Source organism: Candoia aspera, chromosome 2, assembly GCF_035149785.1.
Source record: "Candoia aspera isolate rCanAsp1 chromosome 2, rCanAsp1.hap2, whole genome shotgun sequence".
Taxonomy (NCBI): domain Eukaryota; kingdom Metazoa; phylum Chordata; class Lepidosauria; order Squamata; family Boidae; genus Candoia; species Candoia aspera.
The window spans coordinates 237248373-237269160 of record NC_086154.1 but is presented as its reverse complement, the minus strand read 5'-3'; the positions used below and the strand labels follow the sequence as shown (position 1 = coordinate 237269160).

General features: G+C 41.6%; 1 protein-coding gene across 1 annotated transcript in view; it reads left to right on the top strand.

Moving 5' to 3' along the window:
• Positions 1-20788, top strand: part of NLN (neurolysin) — a 53907-nt gene that overhangs the window by 18142 nt on the left and 14977 nt on the right. The window contains exons 3-8 of the mRNA XM_063295593.1: positions 40-188; positions 9085-9192; positions 11030-11132; positions 11872-12032; positions 14872-15007; positions 19921-20287. Coding sequence (XP_063151663.1) covers positions 40-188; positions 9085-9192; positions 11030-11132; positions 11872-12032; positions 14872-15007; positions 19921-20287 — 1024 coding nt within the window. The remainder of the gene's footprint in view (positions 1-39; positions 189-9084; positions 9193-11029; positions 11133-11871; positions 12033-14871; positions 15008-19920; positions 20288-20788) is intronic.

Genomic DNA, 20788 nt, shown 5'->3' with positions numbered 1-20788 from the left:
GTATTTTCTCTGACAGTTTTTGTTTTTGTCTTCTGATAGTGGAAAGAAGCGTATTGGATTTCCCACAACACGTATCCCCTGATAAAGATGTCCGTGCAGCAAGTACCGAAGCGGATAAAAAGCTTTCTCATTTTGATGTTGAGATGAGCATGAGAAAGGATGTGTTCCAAAGGATTGTCCACTTGCAGGTAAATAGAAAGAAAGATTACTGGATGTTTGCAGAACTCTTTATAATGAAAAGCATTGCAAACAGTGTTGATAGTCAGTGCTTTCATCATCTTTGTCAGTCGTTACCTCTTTCAAAATGACAGACGAGACACTATAGTAATACTGTTAAATTCCTCGGAAAGGCACCAAGTTGAAGAACATGATAACATAAGAGCCTTGCAGGATTAGGTGAAAAGTCCACATAAAGCTACATAGTGGCTGCAGAGGTGCATTCTTGAAGTTCATAAGCATGATGGGGGAATGGGAGGAGGGCTCCTAGACTTGATATTTACAGCATACTCTCTGTGATTCAGGAAGTAAGATGAGTCCATCAAAATTCATTGTTAATGGTTCTGGTCTCCATTAACTTGTTCAGGTCCCTTTTTGTACCAACTTCCATAAAGGAAGGAGGATGACATAAATGACTGTGGCTAGAGCTAGTATTCCTAAGAAAGGCCACTGCGGAAATAGGTAAAATTGTCACCAGAATTGGCAAAAGGCACACTCAGTCACTACTGCCATGTGATCATCAAAAGTAGAGTCAGGTTCAGAAACCTTCCAAATTCAAACCCTATCAATGCAATTTCTGAAAAACTGTGGACTCTTCTATAGTAGACTGGATTTCTTAATGCTATTGTGAGTGGGTTCTTTTGGCCATTACTGGAGACACACAGAATGGTTGAGTGGAGGCTTTTTTAGCATTTTACTGTGTTTCAGCATGTGCCCAGTACAAGCCTCTGGCCCACTTTACCCCACTGTCCCTTGTGGGTACAGTTTATTCTAGATAGGCTGAGTTGATTTAACAGCACCCTGTAATGGTATGTGGGAATGACCTTGGGAGACAGGAGGAAGAGCTGCAGCCTAGACAACCGTCATGCAAAAGGTATCTCAGCGCACAGAAGCAGAGGGGGCATGGGAAGCATTTCAGAAGGAGCCTCCCTGGTTTTCCAGACAGTAAAAGGAAAGGAGGGGAGGAATACTTTCAGACTTGCAAGATTCTGTTAATGTAACCTGACAGTAAAGATAGAGTAGTACTCACCGTTGTGCCTCTTGTCTGGAGTACCTCAAAGGGTGAACACACCCTGACCCTTTCAGATAGAATTTGCCAACTTGGCTGGGTAACCAGATCCTTGAGTTACTTGTCCACTTCAGGGGTTCGCACAGTTTTGGCTTGGTTGCCATGGGGTCTCTTGTTTCAGAGCTGGCTGCTTTTAGGCTACAAGGCAGGGTTGTTCTCAAGGTCCAAGATGATCTCTAAGCAGGGCAGTTGCTGAGTTTCAAACTGAGCTCCCAAGCAGTATTTCAGGCAGAGTTGCAGTTGCTTCCAATGGCTCTTGTCTTTGTAGCTGAAATATTTGATCCTGATAAGCCTTGCTGTCTGGTAGCAGTGGTCGTCATTGCTGTTAAAGTCACTCCTTCATTGGCTCTACTTCTGCCATCAGAGCCTTCCTTTGTTTTCTTGATGTTGGCCCACACCCTTCCCCCATAGATAGCTCTCCCTTTAATCCTAATTCTCAGGTGGGGTGAGTGAAACAACCTGTCTGGCTACAGAATAGTCACATCCTAGAAGAGTTCAGCATGTGGCTAGATTAGCCTGCTATGGACACCATTGCATATCTTAAAAGTCTGGGTGTGACCAAATAGCCATCTGGGAATACAGGTAATCCTTGCTTAACCATTTGCTTAGTGATGGTTCGGACTTACGATGACACTGAAAAAACTGACTGGTGATCATCGTGCTGTCCCCATAGTTATGTGATCGCAATTCGGGCGCTTGGCTACCAGTTCACATTTATGACCGTTGTGGCATCCTGCCGTCACGTGATCACCATTTTTGACCTTCTCAGCTGACTTCCAGCAAGCAAAATTAATGGGGAACTGTATGATTCACTTAACCACCACTGCAAAAAATGGTCATAAAACCAGGTTGGATTCACTTAACGACTGAAATTCCTGTCCCAAATGTGGTCATTATGTGAGGATTACCTGTACCGACATGGATACAGGTGAAGTGGGGCTGGCTAGTCAGGCTGTTCTGTAGTAGCTTTCCCAGCTGGCAGGTTCCTTTTTTCCTCTGCAACTTTGGGAAGACCAGGGAGGCACCGTTTGAGCTGGCAGCAGCTTGGCCGTTTCCGTGCAGCCTTTTTAAAGTGCAGAGATGCCATTTCCGCCTGCAGCAGCAGCCCGTATATCATGCCAAGCTGAGCTACTTTTTACAATAATATCAGATAGCTTACTGTCTAGATTCAGTTTGTTTCCCCAATCTGATCCTTTACGTTGATGCTTAGAGCTGTGGTGTATATTTGGTTGGTATACACCTATAAAAGAGAAGTTTGCTTTTCTGTGAGCAGTATATATCATTTCTGCTAATGCACAGATTTGGCCCTCTTCCCCTGATGGGTATGGCCAGCCAATATGCAGCCTCACCAGCAACCTTCCTTGTGAGTGGAATTGAGAAGACCACCACTGCTAAGCCCAAGTAGAAGTGAGGGAGAGGGAAAATGCACCTTTCTGTCTGCTTGCTGCCTGTGGAAAAGTTTTCTTACAGAATCAGACCTTTCACTGTTTGCTTCCAACAAAGGGAGCTTACTTGGGATTGCATCACCTAGGCCTGGGACTTAAAGAATTGCAGATCTGAGGTAGCTGGGGTCAATGCTTCTTTGTTTGCACAGAGCTAGAGATCTGAAGTTGGAAGACCTTGTATGTGCCTGTCATCGTCAGATCCCTCCCTGGTCAGTTTTAGACTGACAGTTCATATAAACGCCTTTAGGGACGGAGGATTATGTACTTAAATGTCCAACCTAAATATCTGGTGGATGACGATAGTTTATTGAATGTGTTTAGGATATTTCCCACGTTGTCTGTTGGTGATAGTGCTCATGTCCTGGTTAACCTGTGGGATGTGGATACAGTTCAGTGTTGCTTCTAAGGGTTACCTTCATAAAGCCAAATTAATCATACTTTTTCTAGGGAGTTGAGTGTGATAAGGCAAAGGGAACTCTTAGGATGGATCAGATTATTTACAGCATGGGACTCATGTCAATGCCCATTTAAATTCCTATTCTGTGGCAGTGGAGGTTGTTAGGAATACTTCTCTACCTCCACTGTGTTGCAGTTGCTTTCCCAAAACTTGCAATATCTTTTTCAACATGCTTAATAGAAAGAGCCAGAACAATTAATGGCATGCTGGCAACAATTTGTATCGTTCTTTATGAACATAATTGATTAGATTTGCCTTGATTTAAACTCCAGCATTGGGATGTAACTTCAGCAATCACTTGTCCTGTAATTTTGGATTCTTTCCAACGTGTGCAGCTCATGAATGTGTGCATGTGGATAAATTAGGGTCATCACCTATTTTTTCAGCTTTCGTCCCTCCTGGCCAATTAAATCAGCCAGAGTGGCACAAGCCCTATAGCTAAAAGAAATAATCATTGTTTCCTTGCAGAAGGGACACATTCCTAACCTTCCTAAAGGAGATGTTTCTCAAATTGGGAGATTTGTACAATTGTAGGCAAGTTGCAAATTTTACATTTCTGGGAAAAATTATTAAGAACATGGCCTTACAGTTCCAAGTGGATCTGAATGATACAGGTAGTCCTCGAGATACGACCACTTGTTCATTGACTGTTCAGAGTTATGATGGTGCTGAACAAGTGGTACTTACGACTTGTCCTTGAAGTTCCAACTGTTGCAGCACCCCCGCAGTCACGTGATCACCATTTGCGGCCTTCCCTGCTGGTTTCCCACAAGCAAAGTCAATGGGGAACCCAGCAGGGAGGGTCGCAAGTCGCTCCTGTAAGCCTCTCCTGCTACTTTTTCTCCCAAGGAGGCCTGCTATGGACTATGAGATCCCAGGGGTCTTGTTCTCTGTAGCACATCTGCACTCTGTAATGCGCATGCACCACTGCAACATCCCCCTGCCCACCCATGGTCCCCGCTGGCCTATCCGTGCTTTGAGCCACCCACCTGCAGCCCCCGCTGGCCAGACCACACAAGACAGAACCGGCCTACCTGTGGCCCCTGCCAGCTCACCTGCATTCTGTAGCACCTGCCCACAGCACCCCATACCTACACATTTCCCCACGCTCCTTGCCTGGGACTCCTGCCTGTTCCTGCTTAACAACCCATGCGATCCTTGGGTTACAACAGCAACCAGGACTGCCAGGATTGCCATCACTATGTGATGCGGTCAGGTGACATTGTGCTTTACGACCACATTGCTTAGTGACAAAATTCCGGTCCTAATTGCCATCGTAGCCGGAGGACTACCTGTACTGATTTTCTGGAAGTATTTCAGTCAAGCTTTCAACAGGACTATGATTCTGAAACAGCTTCAGTTGATGGGTGAATTATTCTGGAAACTGGATGAGGAAACTGCTAGTCTTTCTGGATTGCAGTGTGAACATCTGTGGTATCCTTCTGGATCACCTGGCAGGGGTATTTGGGGCATTAGTATATGGTGGGTCTATCTTTCCTGCCAGGCTGTGCCTGGAAAGTGAAGCTGGGAGATTACTATTTGATCTTAGGCTATAGAGTTCCACGGTGTTATCTTGCTGTCCATACCGTTTAACATAGACTGCATGAAACAACTGGGGGGAGTCATCTTGAGTTTTATGACATCAGTCGCTCAGCTTTGTTGCTCTTTATCATCCAGTTCCAAGGAAGTAATCTGTATCCTTCAGTGCTTCCTAAATTCAGTAATAGGCTAAATAAGGAAAAACTGAAAATCACGTAGACAAGATAGAGGTGCGAGATTCAAGGACTGGATGGGGTTGCACTCCCATTGAAAGAGTAGGTTTGTAATCTGGGAATGCTCCTTTATGCTTTTTTTTAAAAATCCGTTCAATTGTGTCTGATTCTCAATGACTGCGGTTTTCTTGGCAAGATTTTTCAGAAGTGGTTTGCCATTGCCTCCTTCCTAGGGCCGAGAGAGAGTGACTGGCCCAGCTGGCCACCCAGCTGGCTTTGTGCCTCAGGAGGGACTAGAACTCACAGTCTCCCAGTTTCTAGCCTGGTGCCTTAACCACTAGATCAAACTGGCTCTCCCTTTACAATTAGCTGTCACTAAATTCCCTGATGGTGATTCTGGTGAGGAGCACCTTTCCACAGTTATGGTTAGTGAGCCAGCTGTGTCCCAACCTGAGCCAGTCAGATTTGGCAATGGTTATCCATGCTTTGGTTGCCTCCCATCTTAAATGCAACACACTCTGCACGTGGTTACCTTTGAAAACTGTCTGAATTGGCATTTGATGCACAACGAGCCAGCAACACTGTTACCTGTTATAAGGTATACAATTCATATGATGCCCATGCGGAAAAATCTGCACTGGTGGCCAGTAGCTTATTGGGCCCAAGTTAATGTGTTGTTATTGTTCCATAGAGCGCTAAATGGCATAAGGCCTAATTCTTTGCTTATAGTTCTGTGATTTAAAGGTTTAAGTGGAACATAAAATCAAACTGGGAATAAACCAGGGAACCTTATACAAACCACGCAGTCCCGTTTACAGATGCAGTTCCATTCTTTACAGATTTACAGATTACAGTCCCATTCTTGAATTCTCTTAGATGTATGTTTGAGGTCATTATCCTGCTGGAAGATCCATGACCTGCAACTGAGACAGAGCTTTCTAACACTGGGCATTTTGTTTCTCTCCAGCATGCCTTGATAATCTTCTGATTTCATTGTACCCCAGCAGATTCAAGGTTCCCGGTGCCAGAGGCAGTAAAGCAACCGAATAACATTATAGAGCCTCCTCCATGTTTCACAGTAGGCATGGTCTTCTTTTCTTTAGTAGCGTCATTTTTCCTTCTGTGAACATATGGCTGCTGTGACTTAGCAAACAGCTCCAATTTTGTTTTTATTGCCAGAGGGCATTCTCCCAGGGAATGTGGCTTGTCAACATGCATTTTAGCAAACTCCAGACAGCTTTTTTGTGTGTGTCTATATTTTAGAAGTGGGGTCCTCCTGGGTCTTCTACCATGGAGGCCACTTTCAGTGAGACAACGATGGCTGGTGTGACTCAATATTGTTGTACTTTGATCTTGGAGGTTAGTCAGAATCTCTTTTGAAGTTTTCCTTGGTTCTTTCTCCACCATTCAAACTACCCTTCTGTTCAGTCTGGGGTCAGTTTGCCTCTTGCGGCCACAGGGAGGTTGGCTATGGTCCCGTGGACTTTAAACGTTTTGACAATATTAGTGACTGCTCACAGGAACATGAAGCTCTTTGGAAATGGTTTTGTAGTCTTTACCTTTACAATGCTTAGTTATTACCTAAGTCTTCCTTTCCTCCTTTGACAACTCTCTGCTTTTCTTTCTCTTACCTGTGTTCACTGTGCTGTACACAATGACCCAAAATGCCTGAGTGCTTTTCTCCATTCAAATAGGCTGAGTGACTGATTATGAGATTGAAGACCCCTGTGATACTAATTCAAGAAAACAGTTTGCTTGAGAGATCGCTAGAATCCAATAATGTATTTTATCTTCTAAGGGATATCAATAATTACGCCCATGCCGTTTTCATTTGTTTTATTATTTACATAATAAATGTAATGGAATCATACATCAAAAGCAAAGTGTCTGCTCTGTGGATTCTCGAATAAGAATGGTTGATGCCAGTTTCAACTTAATTCACAGCAAACTGGTATTCTTTGGGGAAAAGTGGGGGGATACCAATACTTTTGGCTGCCTCTGTACACTAAGGAGACAGTTGTAGTTAGTAAGCCAACAAGAATCTTACCTTTTTGTTTCAATTTATCTTTAAACTAGATTTTTAAAGCTACCTGATGAACTTCGCTAATGTTGTATGTAAACCCTTTATTCCATGTCTAAGGTTTTCTATAAAATCTACTCATCTTTGGTTACACAAAAGGACAGCCAATTAAATGGCTTCTTCAAGTCTTGATGACAGCTGAATTACTTTTGTGACACATTTCTTCGCTGTTCATTGGAGCATTGTTTTTCCCTTTTATATGAATAAACAATGCTCAGCCAGGAAGTCTGTCTCTAAAATTGATGGTTTTCAATAGGAGACACTCAGTGTTGCCCTGCAACTTGATTCCTTTTTTGCTGATGAGCAGAAAAGAAACATCCAGCTTGCACAGCGAATGAATTCAGCCTCTCTTTGTTGAATGAAGGTCCTGCTCAGAGAGAGTGCTTCCACTGAGTTCATGTGATTCTTGGTGCCACAGTGCATTCCATTTCTGAACTCTGTTATGTCTCAAAACTTTTAAAAATCTTGAGGTTGTAAAGAAGAGAAAAGAATGGAGAAAAGTCCTTCTACCTACTACCTTCCACCAACGTTTCTCCATATTTGTAGAATGATACAGAGGTATCATTCGCACATCACTTTAAGCCTTGATGCAGTACACAAAAACTACAATAGAAATATATTCTACCCAGTATGGCTTAGAGTTATGTATGAATACAATCCAAGAAGCAGGCAAGAGTTCAAAACCTGAAGAAGACCTGAATATAACCTTGGTATAATTCCTTGCTTAGCACACATCTTCTGTATCAGTCCTTCCATATTCTGAACTGTACCATCACATCTTCACCAAAAAGCACATTCACTGAGAATTGCAGCATGATGCTGTTATACACAGAACAAGCCTAAATATATATTGGAGGTGGAAATTCTCTCAAATGGGGGTGAATTTAGGTTGTCAGATATCCACATAAAGAGCATCATTGTATAAAAAAGAGTAAAGAAATAGTTCCAAAAACTGGGTGTATGCGTTTGTGTGTAAACATTTGTTGAAGGTAGCCTGTTAGTTTCAATTTTCATTAAGCTTTCCAGGGTTGGTAGTTGGCCAGGATCTTCCTGAAAAGAAACCCCCCTCCCACCTTCAAAGCTGCAGAGAAGCAACACTCCTGACATGCTATGGTTGGAAATAGTTTTAACTCCTCTACCCCCCAACCAATTTTATTCCCAGATCCATTGTTAGGAGAAGAATGCAGTATTTCTCTGCTGAGATGAATAATGTTCTGCCTTTGTCTACCCCAACCAAGACTGACTGGGTTCACACAGCATGCTAAATAACCACTTTAAACCATAGTTTGTTTACTAAACCATAGAAAAAATGGTTCTTCTTCTTGCTCTGAACTGTGTCTTACTCAACAAGAGTGTCACAAAATACATGCAATCCTAAGCCAGTTAACATCTTACAGTATATAAGTATCTTTATTACATACTATATCTTATAGTATATAATAGTAGTACGAAGGGAATAATTAAGTAATTGTTATTTTGGGGGGGTAGTTGATTAGGTGACTTATATTTTTTCTTTTCTTTTAATATAAGGGGAGGGAGCAATGGTATTTAGTGATTTTTATAATGTGCTAAGGGGTTGATTTATAGAAATAATGTGATTTTGGTTTAATATAGAGTAAGGGATTGATTATGGAAAATTATTGTATATCCTTGATGTTTAAAGTCAGAAAGTCACTTATTTTTGTAATCCCTTTAAAAAAAATTTCTTTTGTGTTTTCACACTTTTTTTAGTTCTTTTTTTTGTAGTTTTTTATTTATCTGTATCTTTTATCTTTTTCTGAAACTTAATAAAATTCTTTAAAAAATAGAAGCTGTTTTAATACTAGGATGCATAACCTAAATGCTTTATGCCCAATATTAACTTTTTTGGGAAAGGAGCACCTAATCCAATTTGAGAAATGTAAGGAATTCAGAGGAGAAGGGATTTGTTCTGCCAGAACTGTTTTTTGCTGGTGAACAGGCACACATCACTGGATATACAATTCACAGTATGAAATTATTCTGATATCAGGCAAAAGATTAATGTTTTATTTAGAAATACAACTCATACATTAATACTGAACTTTGAATATGATAGTAAATGTTACTGTTTTTTTACATTTCAGCAAATGTGTAACACTGAGACTTTAAGACCTGAAGCTAAAAGATACTTAGAAAAGTCAATAAAAATGGGGGAAAGGAATGGGCTTCATCTTCCTACAGAAGTCCAGAATGTAAGTGTAGCATAATTCAGTACTTTTAAAAAAGAGAAAAATCATATTTGTCCAAAAGTATAACATGTATATTCAGTGTCAGTTTAATCAGTCTTACAAATACACATTGAAATCCTATGCAAAGTCCCCTTGCTTTCCTGCTCATTCTAAGATTGCAACCTGTGTAGGATAAAAGTGATAAGGACTATTTCAAATTTTATAGTCTAACTGTACTTTAAGTCTTCTGTTTTATATTCTTTTGAATTTAATCTTTCTAAACTGTATGCATCTCATAAAAGACTTACCTAGAAGGTATGGTAAGAATATTTTGCCAGGAAACCCTTGATATTTTCATATCTGATTGGGTGTGTGTTTAATTATTAAATTTGCATATTTGTTTCATATCTTCTTAGTTTATTTGAACTGTGTATACAATACTAGCAATAATTTCCTTTGAGTATATGTACAACCAACAGCAGAAATTAACTTAAGACTCAACGGTGTAAATTTAAAGAATAGTATACAATATTCATTAAGTTAAAACTAATTAACCAGCTCCCTTAGCAAGATTCATGACTAATTGGAGATTTGAAGTTGAGTCTCCCAATTCTGTAGTGTTAAACATGGCACTACACTTTTTTCATTAGCTAATTGCTCCCTTTCATTATTAACAGCTTTCTACTTCTGTAATACATAGTCAAGATAATTTACTAAAATGGTAACTCTATGACATGTGAAAATGCCAATAGACATTGGGTGATATTAAGGTCTGTTCATCCACTCATGAAATGGCATCCATCAATGAGCAAGTCTCTTCTTTTGCAGACCTCTTCCCAAATCTGTTCTGGAACCAGGGGAGTAGGCTTTATAGCAGATTTTTATAGGCATATTGGAAATCTGTAGAAGTGTGAGACTTCTTTCCAATATTTCCAAGCTCTGTAGAATCTCTGCCCCATACTCTGAAGCTAGCTAACAGCAGGAACCTCAAGGAGTCAACACTGATAAACTGCTTTATTGCAGAGAAGAAAAAAATGATATATATCCATAAGATCCACCTATTGCATAGCATAGGTATCAAGCCTTGTATGTAGGTGACCCCTCAGGATATAAATCCTTGCCTTTTCCTTTTGGCCACTCTTTTTCCCGCATTTGCATTTTTCCCATGTTTGCTTAATAGTTCTGTCTGGGCTGAGAATCACAATTTCCAGCCTCTCCAACTTCTGCCCTTATGAAATGGGAAAATCTGTTGGATGACCAGAAGTTTGCTTCTTGCTTGAAGCTGGATGTAACCTATTACCTTAAATATGAAAGTATGGATAAATTAGGAAATATTTAATTTAAATGTGTTTCTTTTAGTTGAAGGCATACTATGTTGACATATGTCAAAATGGTGGACTTAAAATATATGAAGGGAATTAAAAGAATACTAGGATTTTCATATCAAAATTTATCATACTTCTTTATCTGCCTTACCCAGTTATGGTGCCACAGTTCAAAAAAAATGCTTAAAAGATGGTACATTCCTTGAGTCATAAAAGGTGCATATTCTTGTTCCATTTAAACTGTGTGCCAAAGATGGGAACAGAACCATAGGAATGAATAGAGCTGGACTTTGCCCTTAAAAGCAAAACAGTGGAAGGAGGTTCTTCACAAAACATGTTAGTGTGAGGAAAGCACCTCTCTTTGAAACATTAAAGCAGTTGTGTCCTGTAGGAGGCTCATGGCAGCTGCTTCATAGACTGTTTTGTGTTCATGCAGAAAATTAGGGACAGCACACTTTGAAAAGCACTTATTTTGAATGTTCTGCACAGCTCCTTTGATGTAACATTTTGCTTTTTATATATGAATTGAAATTAAGGAAATCAAGACAATTAAGCAGAAACTGAGTGAATTATGTATAGATTTCAGCAAAAATCTCAATGAAGACAACATGTTTCTGATATTTTCTCAAAGTGAACTTCGTGAGTATATTTGCTATTTATGAGATATATCTATATTTTGATGATAATACCTTCATTATTTATTTGTTTATTTAAATTTTTGCCTCGCCTTTATTATTTTTATAAATAACTCAAGGCAGCGAACATACCTGATATTCCTTCCTCCTCCTATTTTCTCCACAACAACAACTCTGTGAGCTGAGTTGGGCTGAGAGAGAGTGAGTAAGCTCTATAATACCAGAAGGTTTTTATGATATATTGAACATTGTTTCATATGCTGATTGGCCTTAATCTTTTGGTGTGATTTTCCCTTCATTTGTATTAACCTTTCATTTTTCCATAACTCTCTCTGTTTTTTTTTTTTCCACGGGTCTTGGCTACTTGTTCCTGTGTTCTCAACAATATTCTCCCCAATTTTAAAATTTTTACTATTTAAATCCAGAAAATAAATTCCTGTTTCAATTTCTATCGTTATCACAACAGTGCATTTAAATATATACTTAAATCTTTGCTCTTCTTGAAGAATAGGCTAAGCATGACTGCTTTAATATGGGCAGTTACTGATAAAACGATTGTTTAGTTATTTGAATGTATAGGCAATTAACATATATTTCAGAGGTAAAGTTCCTTAAATGCCTTTTAACAGTAGAAATAACTTGGCCACCAAACATTCAAAATAGTGTTTGATGATGATGATTAAAAGACATGTCTGAAAAAAAGCATCCTTATATTTAATCCTGCAATGAAATGTGTTTCTCAGGTGCCCTGCCTGATGATTTTATCAGTAGTTTAGAGAAGATTGAAGCAGACAGGTACAAAGTTACCTTAAAATATCCCCACTATTTTCCTGTTATGAAGAAGTGCAGTGTTCCAGAAACCAGACGAAAAATGGAAGCTTCTTTTAACAGCAGATGCAGAGAGGTATGAAAAGTTTGTCCCATTCATAATGGAGCAAGATAAAATATAGGGACTGTAGTGACAAAGCTAGATATGTGAAGGGCTATGGCTAAATTCAGAAGCATATGCTTTTTAAGTAGAATGTTCCAGATTCATGTCCTGGCATCTCCATTTCAAAGGCACTCTCAAAGATGGTGGAGCAGAAAAAGTTATTCAAATATCATGTATCAATATTATATAAAATAATATATACTTCCTAAAAAGGTAAAGGTAAAGGTTTCCCTTGACGTAAAGTCCAGTCGTGTCCGAATCTAGGGGGCGGTGCTCATCTCCGTTTCTAAGCCTTGGAGCCGGCGTTGTCCGTAAGGACCCGTCCGTGGTCATGTGGCCAGCATGACGACACGGAACGCCGTTACCTTCCCGCCGAAGCGGTACCTATTGATCTACTCACATTTGCATGTTTTCGAACTGCTAGGTGAGCAGGAGCTGGGACTAGCAACGGGAGCTCACCCCGCCGCGCGGTTTCGAACCACTGACCTTCCGATCGGCAGCTCAGCGGTTTAACCCGCAGCGCCACCGCGTCCCTTATACTTCCTATACTGTAATAAATAGCATCATATATAATTACATGTTCAGATAGGTGAAATCTTAAAAATTATAACATAAAGATGAAACAAATCAGGAGAGTACAATTAATTGGGCCTAACTTTATTTAATTTATTAATATAATTATAAGGTTGTAATTTTGAGGTCTCAGAGAAAATTTTAGAAATCTTATTATTACTTGGATTGGCCATTCCAAGGTTGGGGAGAAACTCCAATCTCAGAGAGTGAAATTTAGTATCAAATTACCCTTCTTGATTTCTTACCAGCTTCTGAAGATGTATCTTAATGGTTTTTGAAACTGTTATGCTAGAAACAGCAAAAAAAGAAGGACGAGATAGGATGAGAGGACCTGTGGATTTGAAGCCTCCTAAGCTTTGTTTTCTCTGCTGCATCAGCTACACCAGCACACTATTTTGATCAATGTCCTGGATGGGTCTACATTAAATTCTTACCTTATTATCTATTATAAACAATGGAAGATAAATGTTTCTTCCCTTCAAAAAAGACAATGCAAGGAAGTTCTGCCTACTTTCAATTCTGCTATGCCAGTCTGTCACAAGCACAACATAGAAAATATCAGCAATTCTGTAGTTGGAATAAAGAAAACAGCAATGTAGTCTAAAAATATGAAAACACAATAGTGAGTTTCAGCTATTTCCATCCTGTACCAGAGCAGTTAGCTTTTGTTAATTTAATTACAAATATGAAAATGCTTAAATTGACAGAAGTATTACAGACTGAGACTTTGGGGCAGGATGAGATAAAGCCCCTTTAAATAAAATACAAGTGTTCAAAATAGATGAATTCTAAAGTCATGTGAATTCTTGGGTGTGAAAGGTACCAATATGGCTTACTCATGCTTTGCACATTTTTTACTAATTAGTTCTGCCTGTAATTGAGTGGTTTTATTTCCAGAAGCAAAGTTTCATAAACATCACTGCTGATATATTTAATTACATTTCTCATATAAGCAGTCAAAGGTATTTTATACTAGCCTTCCCAACCTGATTCCTCCTAGATATGTTGGAACTAAAATTCTCAGAAGGCTGAACGTAACTGAATATAAATCCAAGGAATTAATTACAGGCTGAGGAATGAATGAGTAAAACAGATGGGTACTTTTGCTTGGAAAAGATACATTGTTAAAGCAGTTATGTCACAAGAAAATTATGTTATTAGTTGTCATGTTTTACATTTTTAATGTGATATATTGACCATTCTAAAAATTCCAGGATATCATAACATTTCCAGGAACTGAGTAACATAATCAACCTAATACAAATGACAAGCAAGACTAATTGATACCCACTTCATAGTGAATCTGTTAGATTTATTTCTGTGATGGTATGTGGGAAAGACCTTGGAAGACTGGGCCAAGAGAGGCTTCCAAGGGAATGGTGAGATAAGATACAGCATAGCCTACAGCTGGATAGTGGGAGGGGCAAGAGGCTCAGAAGAGACCCTCCTTAGTTTCTTGGGCTGTAAAGGAGGCAGGGGGGGAGATGTACTTTCAGACTTGGAAGATTGATGTCGGCCTCCCAGGGTAAACCAGATAGGAATCACAACCAGATGAGCTAATTCTACTTTATTGTAAAGCTACATTGACAGAATCTTGCAAGTCTGAAAGTACGTCTCTCCCCCCATCTCCTTTATAGCCCAAGAAACTAGGGAGGGTCCCTTCTGAACCTCTTGCCCCATCCACTATCCAGTTGTGGGCTGTGCTGTCTCTTATCTGTTTCCTTGGCAGCGTCTCTTGGCCCAGTCTCCCAAGGTCTTTCCCACATACCACCACAATTTCCTCTCTCTTCAGAAAACTTGTTTACTATCAAATGCTAAAGTGGACACTGTACTTTTTATATATGTGCTTAAACCGTTTCCAGAATAATGTATGTATTCATGTAAGTGAATGAGTTGCTTTGTATTAAGTTAAGCCATCTTGTTCAATATTATCCTGCTACACTTGAGTCATTTTACTAGAGATGCCAGAATTGGAACTGAAACCTTTGGTATACAATCCAGACACTCTACTATTGGTCTGAGGATCCTCCCTTAATAGTACAAAAATACATTATAAATTCTTTGTCATAAAATATAATGGAACTTAAAAGTTTTTAAAAGCATGTTGCTGTTTCAGAGGAGAATGAAGCTTATGTGAACAGTTATTGCAGTTTTAAATTACATAACATAGTTTGTAACATACTTTGGTTTATGTTATTTATATTGTATTTAATGGCTGAAAACAACTTTATTTTCCTAGGAAAATGCTGTCATTCTTCAACAGCTTCTTCCTTTGAGGGCAAAACTAGCAGAGCTTCTGGGGTATAGCACACATGCTGATTTTGTTCTTGAAGTGAACACTGCAAAGATAACAGAAAATGTGACAGCATTCTTAGGTCAGTTTTTATTTAAACATGTCAAATATTATGCAGAGTAATTTAAGTCATAGTAAAATATTTATGGTGAAAATGAGCTAGAGCACTTTGCCAGGAACAGGATGAATCTGAAGTATTTTTTATTTTTAAAAAATTAGTAGTAATTTTGTGTTCATTTAGAGATTACAAAATAATAATTACGATAATAGTATTGTATGAAATTTAAAGAATGATTCAAAATCTGTCTAACTCATTATTTCTAATTTGTTAACTAGAACAATCCAAGCTGCCAGAACATAAAGTTAATATTCCTGAATCTTACAGATTATAAAACTTTCCAGTTTTATATCATTTAGATTATAGAATTCCATTAACATGGTTCTAAAATAGATAATTTGAATAGAATAAAATCTTATCAAGGACACATAATTTCAATTGGTGTGGTCCAGTTGATCTGTAATATTTGGACCACGGTGAATTATTTTGCTTGAAACTACACTCACTATTTTTTCAGTGAAATTGCTTCTGCAATACCTCCAATACTAGCCTTTAATTATGGAGGAATTAGTCAAATATTAAAACATTTACTGCTTTTATCAGCCAATATCACTCACGTAGAAAGCCCGATACTCATAATGCTAAGATATAATTTGATCTGTTTGTTGAGTATGATAAACAGACCAAATCAGAAAACATGATTTCACAATCTGACCTTACGGCCTTTCCCTACTTGCACCTTAACTGCAGCACAAATATCTTTTCTCTGCTGCAACCCTACAGTGTTGTTTTCATCTTGTCTCTAAGCCCATGAAAGAGGCAGACTAAAGTTGACCTTAGCTGTACCAGTATTAATAGTGAGTGTAGCTTCATTTTTCCTCTTTTTCCAACACTCTCATAGGGAGGCCCCAAAGTGGGTAAAATCTACGAGGCTTTATAACTCTTTACCATGTGGTAAGGTAGGTGACTGCAGTGACTAATCATGGAGACAATTGAGGCGGAAAAGGGATCAGCAATGGGTTAGAGCAGCAGATTTCATGCTGGTATAATTTTCTGCTGACTCAAGGATACCACTTAAAGACAGTAGTAGGGAAAAGCTATTAGTGTTGTGTTAGTTTAGTGTACATTGGATCATATTATCAGGTAATTGTTTTTGGTTTTGTTTCTGTTTAATACATACTGGGTTGTTTCCAGGATTTTTCACATTAGCAACTTCCTAATGAAAAGTCCACTCAGGCATTTAGGATAGTCTGATGGGAAGACAGAGGTGACATTGGCTGATTCCCCTTCCTTCCTCTGGGCTGTGTCAGGCGCTGCCTACTACTGAGTAAGACACAGACACTAATTTAGGGAAAATCAGGTTCTGGTTTATTTCAGCATAGTGCATAGCTAGAAAAAGCTGAGAGTGAAGGGAGCGCGCCAGTACGGGATTTAAATAGCCCACGCCGGTCAGCGCTCCCCCCACCTCGGGTTGTGTCATCCCCCCAAGCCCTGTATGCTTCGTTGCCGGTAGGTAGGGGTCGCGGGGCCCCTGCTGGTGCCCCGGGCTTCTCTCGTAATCGTCTTCCTCCTCCGGCCGGTGATTACTTTCAGCTGGGCGATATCCTTTGCGTTCCTGCTGATAGCTCCAGGCGTGCCTCGCGTTCCGCCCTGTCTTTGTCGCTCTTTCTTCCTCCTTGCGTTCTTTTGACTGGATTTTCCGGCCGAGGTCGTTCCCTTCTCCTCGGGGTCTGTGTCTGTTGTTGTGCGTCGCTTTGCTTATCTTTTAATCCCTTGCTCTTGTTTCCGTGGTATTGTTATAAGTGCCGTTGTGCTGACGCGTTCAGCTCAACGGTGCTCATGACATACTGCCCCCCTTTCGAATGGTAGCCCCCCCCCCCCCGGCATTCAGGTTTTTTCAGGGAGAGCTGTAAAAAAAAAATTTTTTTTTTTGTATTTCCCGCCAGAGTGCTTTCTCCCCTCCCCTTGCTCCGCCCTCTACGCGTTTCCATTTTTTGGGTGTGTTCCAAGTGCGCATGCCTCGACCACACCCTGCTCGTTCTTGCTCAGTTCTTCGTCAGAGGAGGCGTGACTGGTCGGGTGCTGTTTCAACTCCAGGTAGGATCCTTATCTTTTTGTTTTGTTGATTGTTTTGTTTTTTGTTGTTCGCCGTGTTGTCATGTGTGCATCCTGGCTATTTGCCCTCTGGCGATGCACATATGACCAATCTCCCCTCCCCAATGGGCCCGGTGAGGGTGGGGGGAGGATGAGTCTCAGGGGGGAGGAGGCCTACTCAAGTCGCAGGCTTGGGGGGTCCCTTCCCCTGGGGGCGACGCGGGCGGGGGGGGGAGGCCCGAGGGGGGAAATGTGTCCTAAGGGGCCGGTTCGGCTGGGCACCCCTTTGGTTTGTCGGGGTACGTCGTGTGGAATGCTCGGGTCAGGTCCGGTGCCTTAACGTGTTGAGCCGCCACCCATTCTGGGTGGGGGAAGTGTTTCCATTTTACTAAATAGTGTAGTGTGCCCCGTTGTCGGCAGGAATCGAGTATTTCTTTTACCTCAAAATGTTGTTGGCCGTTGATCATCACTGGGGGGGGGGGGCAGAGGCGTGCTTGGGTGCCATCGGGAGGTGGTTGCTGGTTTCAGGAGGCTGCTGTGGAATACCGGGTGGAGTCTTCTTAGATTGTGCGGCAGGTCCAGGCGTACTGCCACCGGGTTCACTAGTTGTGTTACTCGAAGCGGCCCAATATACTTAGGCCCCAGTTTCTTCGAGGGTTGAGGTGATTTTATGAATTTGGTGGAGAGGTAGACCATATCCCCTACCTGGAATGTCGGCTGCTGGCGCCGGTGCTTGTCGGCCTGTTCTTTGTAGGCGGACTGTGCTTCCTTCAGCGCTGCTGTGATTACTGGCCATGATTCTGCTATCTTCCGTCCCCAGTCGCCTGCGCCCACTTGGGGTCCCGGGGGTTGCGGTAGCTCCGGTATGGGTACGAACTTGCACCCGGAGACTACTTCGAACGGGGTTTTCCCTGTACTCGTGTGAATGGCGTTATTGTAGGCGACTTCTGCAAACAGAAGCGGGTCGACCCAGTCGTCTTGGTGGTAATTGCTATATGAATGTAGGAATTGTTCTAGTGTGGCATTGAGGATCTCCGTGGCTCTGTCCGTCTGGGGATGCCAGGCTGTGGATAGGGCTTGTTGGGTCCCAATTAGTTTTAGAAAAGCCCGCCAAAATTTCGAGGTGAATTGTGTGCCCCTGTCGGTCACCACGCATACAGGACATCCGTGTAACCTGTACACATGTACGAGGAAAAGTTTAGCCAGCTGCTGGGCGGACGGGACTGATGCGCAGGGGATGAAGTGCGCCTGTTTAGAAAAGTAGTCTTTCACCACCCAAATGGTTGTTTTCTTCTGGCTGGGTGGTAGATCTACTATGAGATTTCCTCCCATGGTCGGGAGGGCTCCGCCACCATTTGTAGTAGTCCCGGAGGCTTTCCCGGTGCCCGTTTGGCCATTGCGCATATCGGGCAGGATGCTACGTAGGCCTTAACATCCCGTCTCAATGCAGGCCACCAGAACTGTTGTGTTAGGTGCAGGGTCTTTAGAAACCCGAAGTGTCCCGCTTGTTTGCTGTCGTGTGATCTGCGCAGGATCGCCTGGTGCTGTGAATCCGGGACATATATTCTGCCTTCCCCCCATGCTAAGTCTTGCTCTATTGTCACCTTGTCGAGGTTTGCTAGTAGCCAGGGGTCGGTTTTGAGGGCGGCGGCGAGGTCCGCGCGTATCCCTCCTGGCAGTCGTGGGTGGCGCCGTCTGTTCGCTGGTTGGCTTGCCGTCGGTTGAGACGTGGGGTTGAGCTGTTTCTGGGCGCTGCTCCGGGTGGTCACTGCCATTCCCAGCTGGGAGGCGGATAGCACCATCCCAATCATATCTGGGACGGGCTCTTTGTCTTGGGGCAGTCGGGAGAGGGCGTCAGCCAGGAAGTTCTTTTTGCCCGGTATGAACTTCAGTTGGAAATTAAAGCGGCTGAAGAATTGGGCCCATCTGACCTGTTTTGGGCTGAGGCGTCTGGGCGTCCGGAGGGCCTCGAGGTTCCGGTGGTCTGTCCAGACCTCTAATGGTTGGGTGGCCCCTTCCAGTAGATGCCTCCATGTTTCTAGCGCCGATTTTACCGCGAACGCCTCCTTCTCCCATACGTGCCATCGCCTTTCCATCTCTGAGAATTTCCTTGACAGGTAGGCGCATGGTTTCAGGATTCCTGCAGGGTCCTTTTGGAGCAGTATGGCCCCCAGGGAGAAGTCTGAGGCCTCGGCTTGGACCACGAACGGCTGTTCCGGGTCCGGATGTGCGAGAATTGGCTCCGTTGTGAACAGCGCTTTCAGTCTGTTGAACGCTGTCTGACATGCAGGAGTCCAATTTAGTACTGTCCCTGGGTTCTTGGCTCGCCGTGTGTCCCCAACCCCTTTAGTTTTGAGGAGGTCTGTTAGGGGGAGGGCTATCTCCGCGAACCCCCGTGCGAATGACCTGTAGAAGTTCGCGAAGCCGAGGAAGCTTTGAAGTTGGCGCCTGTTACGTGGGCGTTCCCAATTCACCACTGCCTCGACTTTTGCAGGGTCCATTTCTATGCCCTCGCCGGAGATTCGGTACCCCAGATTTTTCCAGCGACTTCAGGGAGACAGTGGAAGTCACCTCCTCTATCCAGTCATTAAAAAAGGTACAATTGGATGAGAAGCTTTCTGAAAAAGGAAGGAAATCTTCTATCTGAGAATCAAACACTGAAGTCTACAGCTATGAATGGAATGTTTTATAACATAAGAACTCTGATGGAACATGCTAAAAGTTACCTGGTTTAGCATCCCATAACTAGGACATGAGAATAGTAATTCTCTCTCAGTTTTGAATGTAATCTGAAATGGAATGTAACAAGCACTCAAAGTAATTGTTTAATTTCTGTTTTGCAGATGATCTAAGTAACAAGCTGAAACTTTTGGGTGAGGAAGAGAGGGCGTTCATTTTAAATCTGAAGAAAAAGGAGTGTGAAGAAATAGGTGTTGAATATGACGGAAAGATTAACGCATGGGATCTTCATTATTACACAAATCAGACAGAAGAGCTCAAATATTCGGTAGACCAAGAAAAGCTGAAGGAGTATTTTCCTATTGAAGCAGTCACAGAAGGCTTGCTGAAAATTTACCAGCAGCTGTTGGGACTTGTATTTGAACAAGTGGAAGATGCTCATGTTTGGCATGAGAGCATTACACTTTACACAGTAAAGGACAGTTCAACAGGAGAAATTCTGGGCCAGTTCTATTTAGACCTGTACCCAAGGTAACACCATTTTTAAAAATTACATTTATGTCTTCCCCTTTATCCAAGGACCTCTTGTAGTAGACATGATTTGGCTCTATGACTGTATTCTTACAATAGCCCTGTAGGGTTAGACTGGAAGATGGAGACTGGTGCAAGGTCATCCAATGAGAATCAGTGAAGATTTGAACCAAGGTTTTTACTGTATAAGCCAACATTCCTCCACTGTTTTTTTTTCATCTCTCCAACAATATGTCTCTGGGCGATAGTAGTCTTCTGAAGAACACCTAGTTATGATACAGCTTAGGTATTACATCACACTGCTTCTGTTGATTATGATAAATAACGTAAGTTTAATACTGTCAGGCATTTGACAGCTGCCTGACTGGTGATGACGCAGACGACAGAATACGCCCTTATCTTCACCACCCTTTATACATAATTTTTCCATCCACCTTCCCATCATTTGTAAACATTCGACCAAGGTACACAAATTCATCTATTTATTTGCCCTTTATTGAT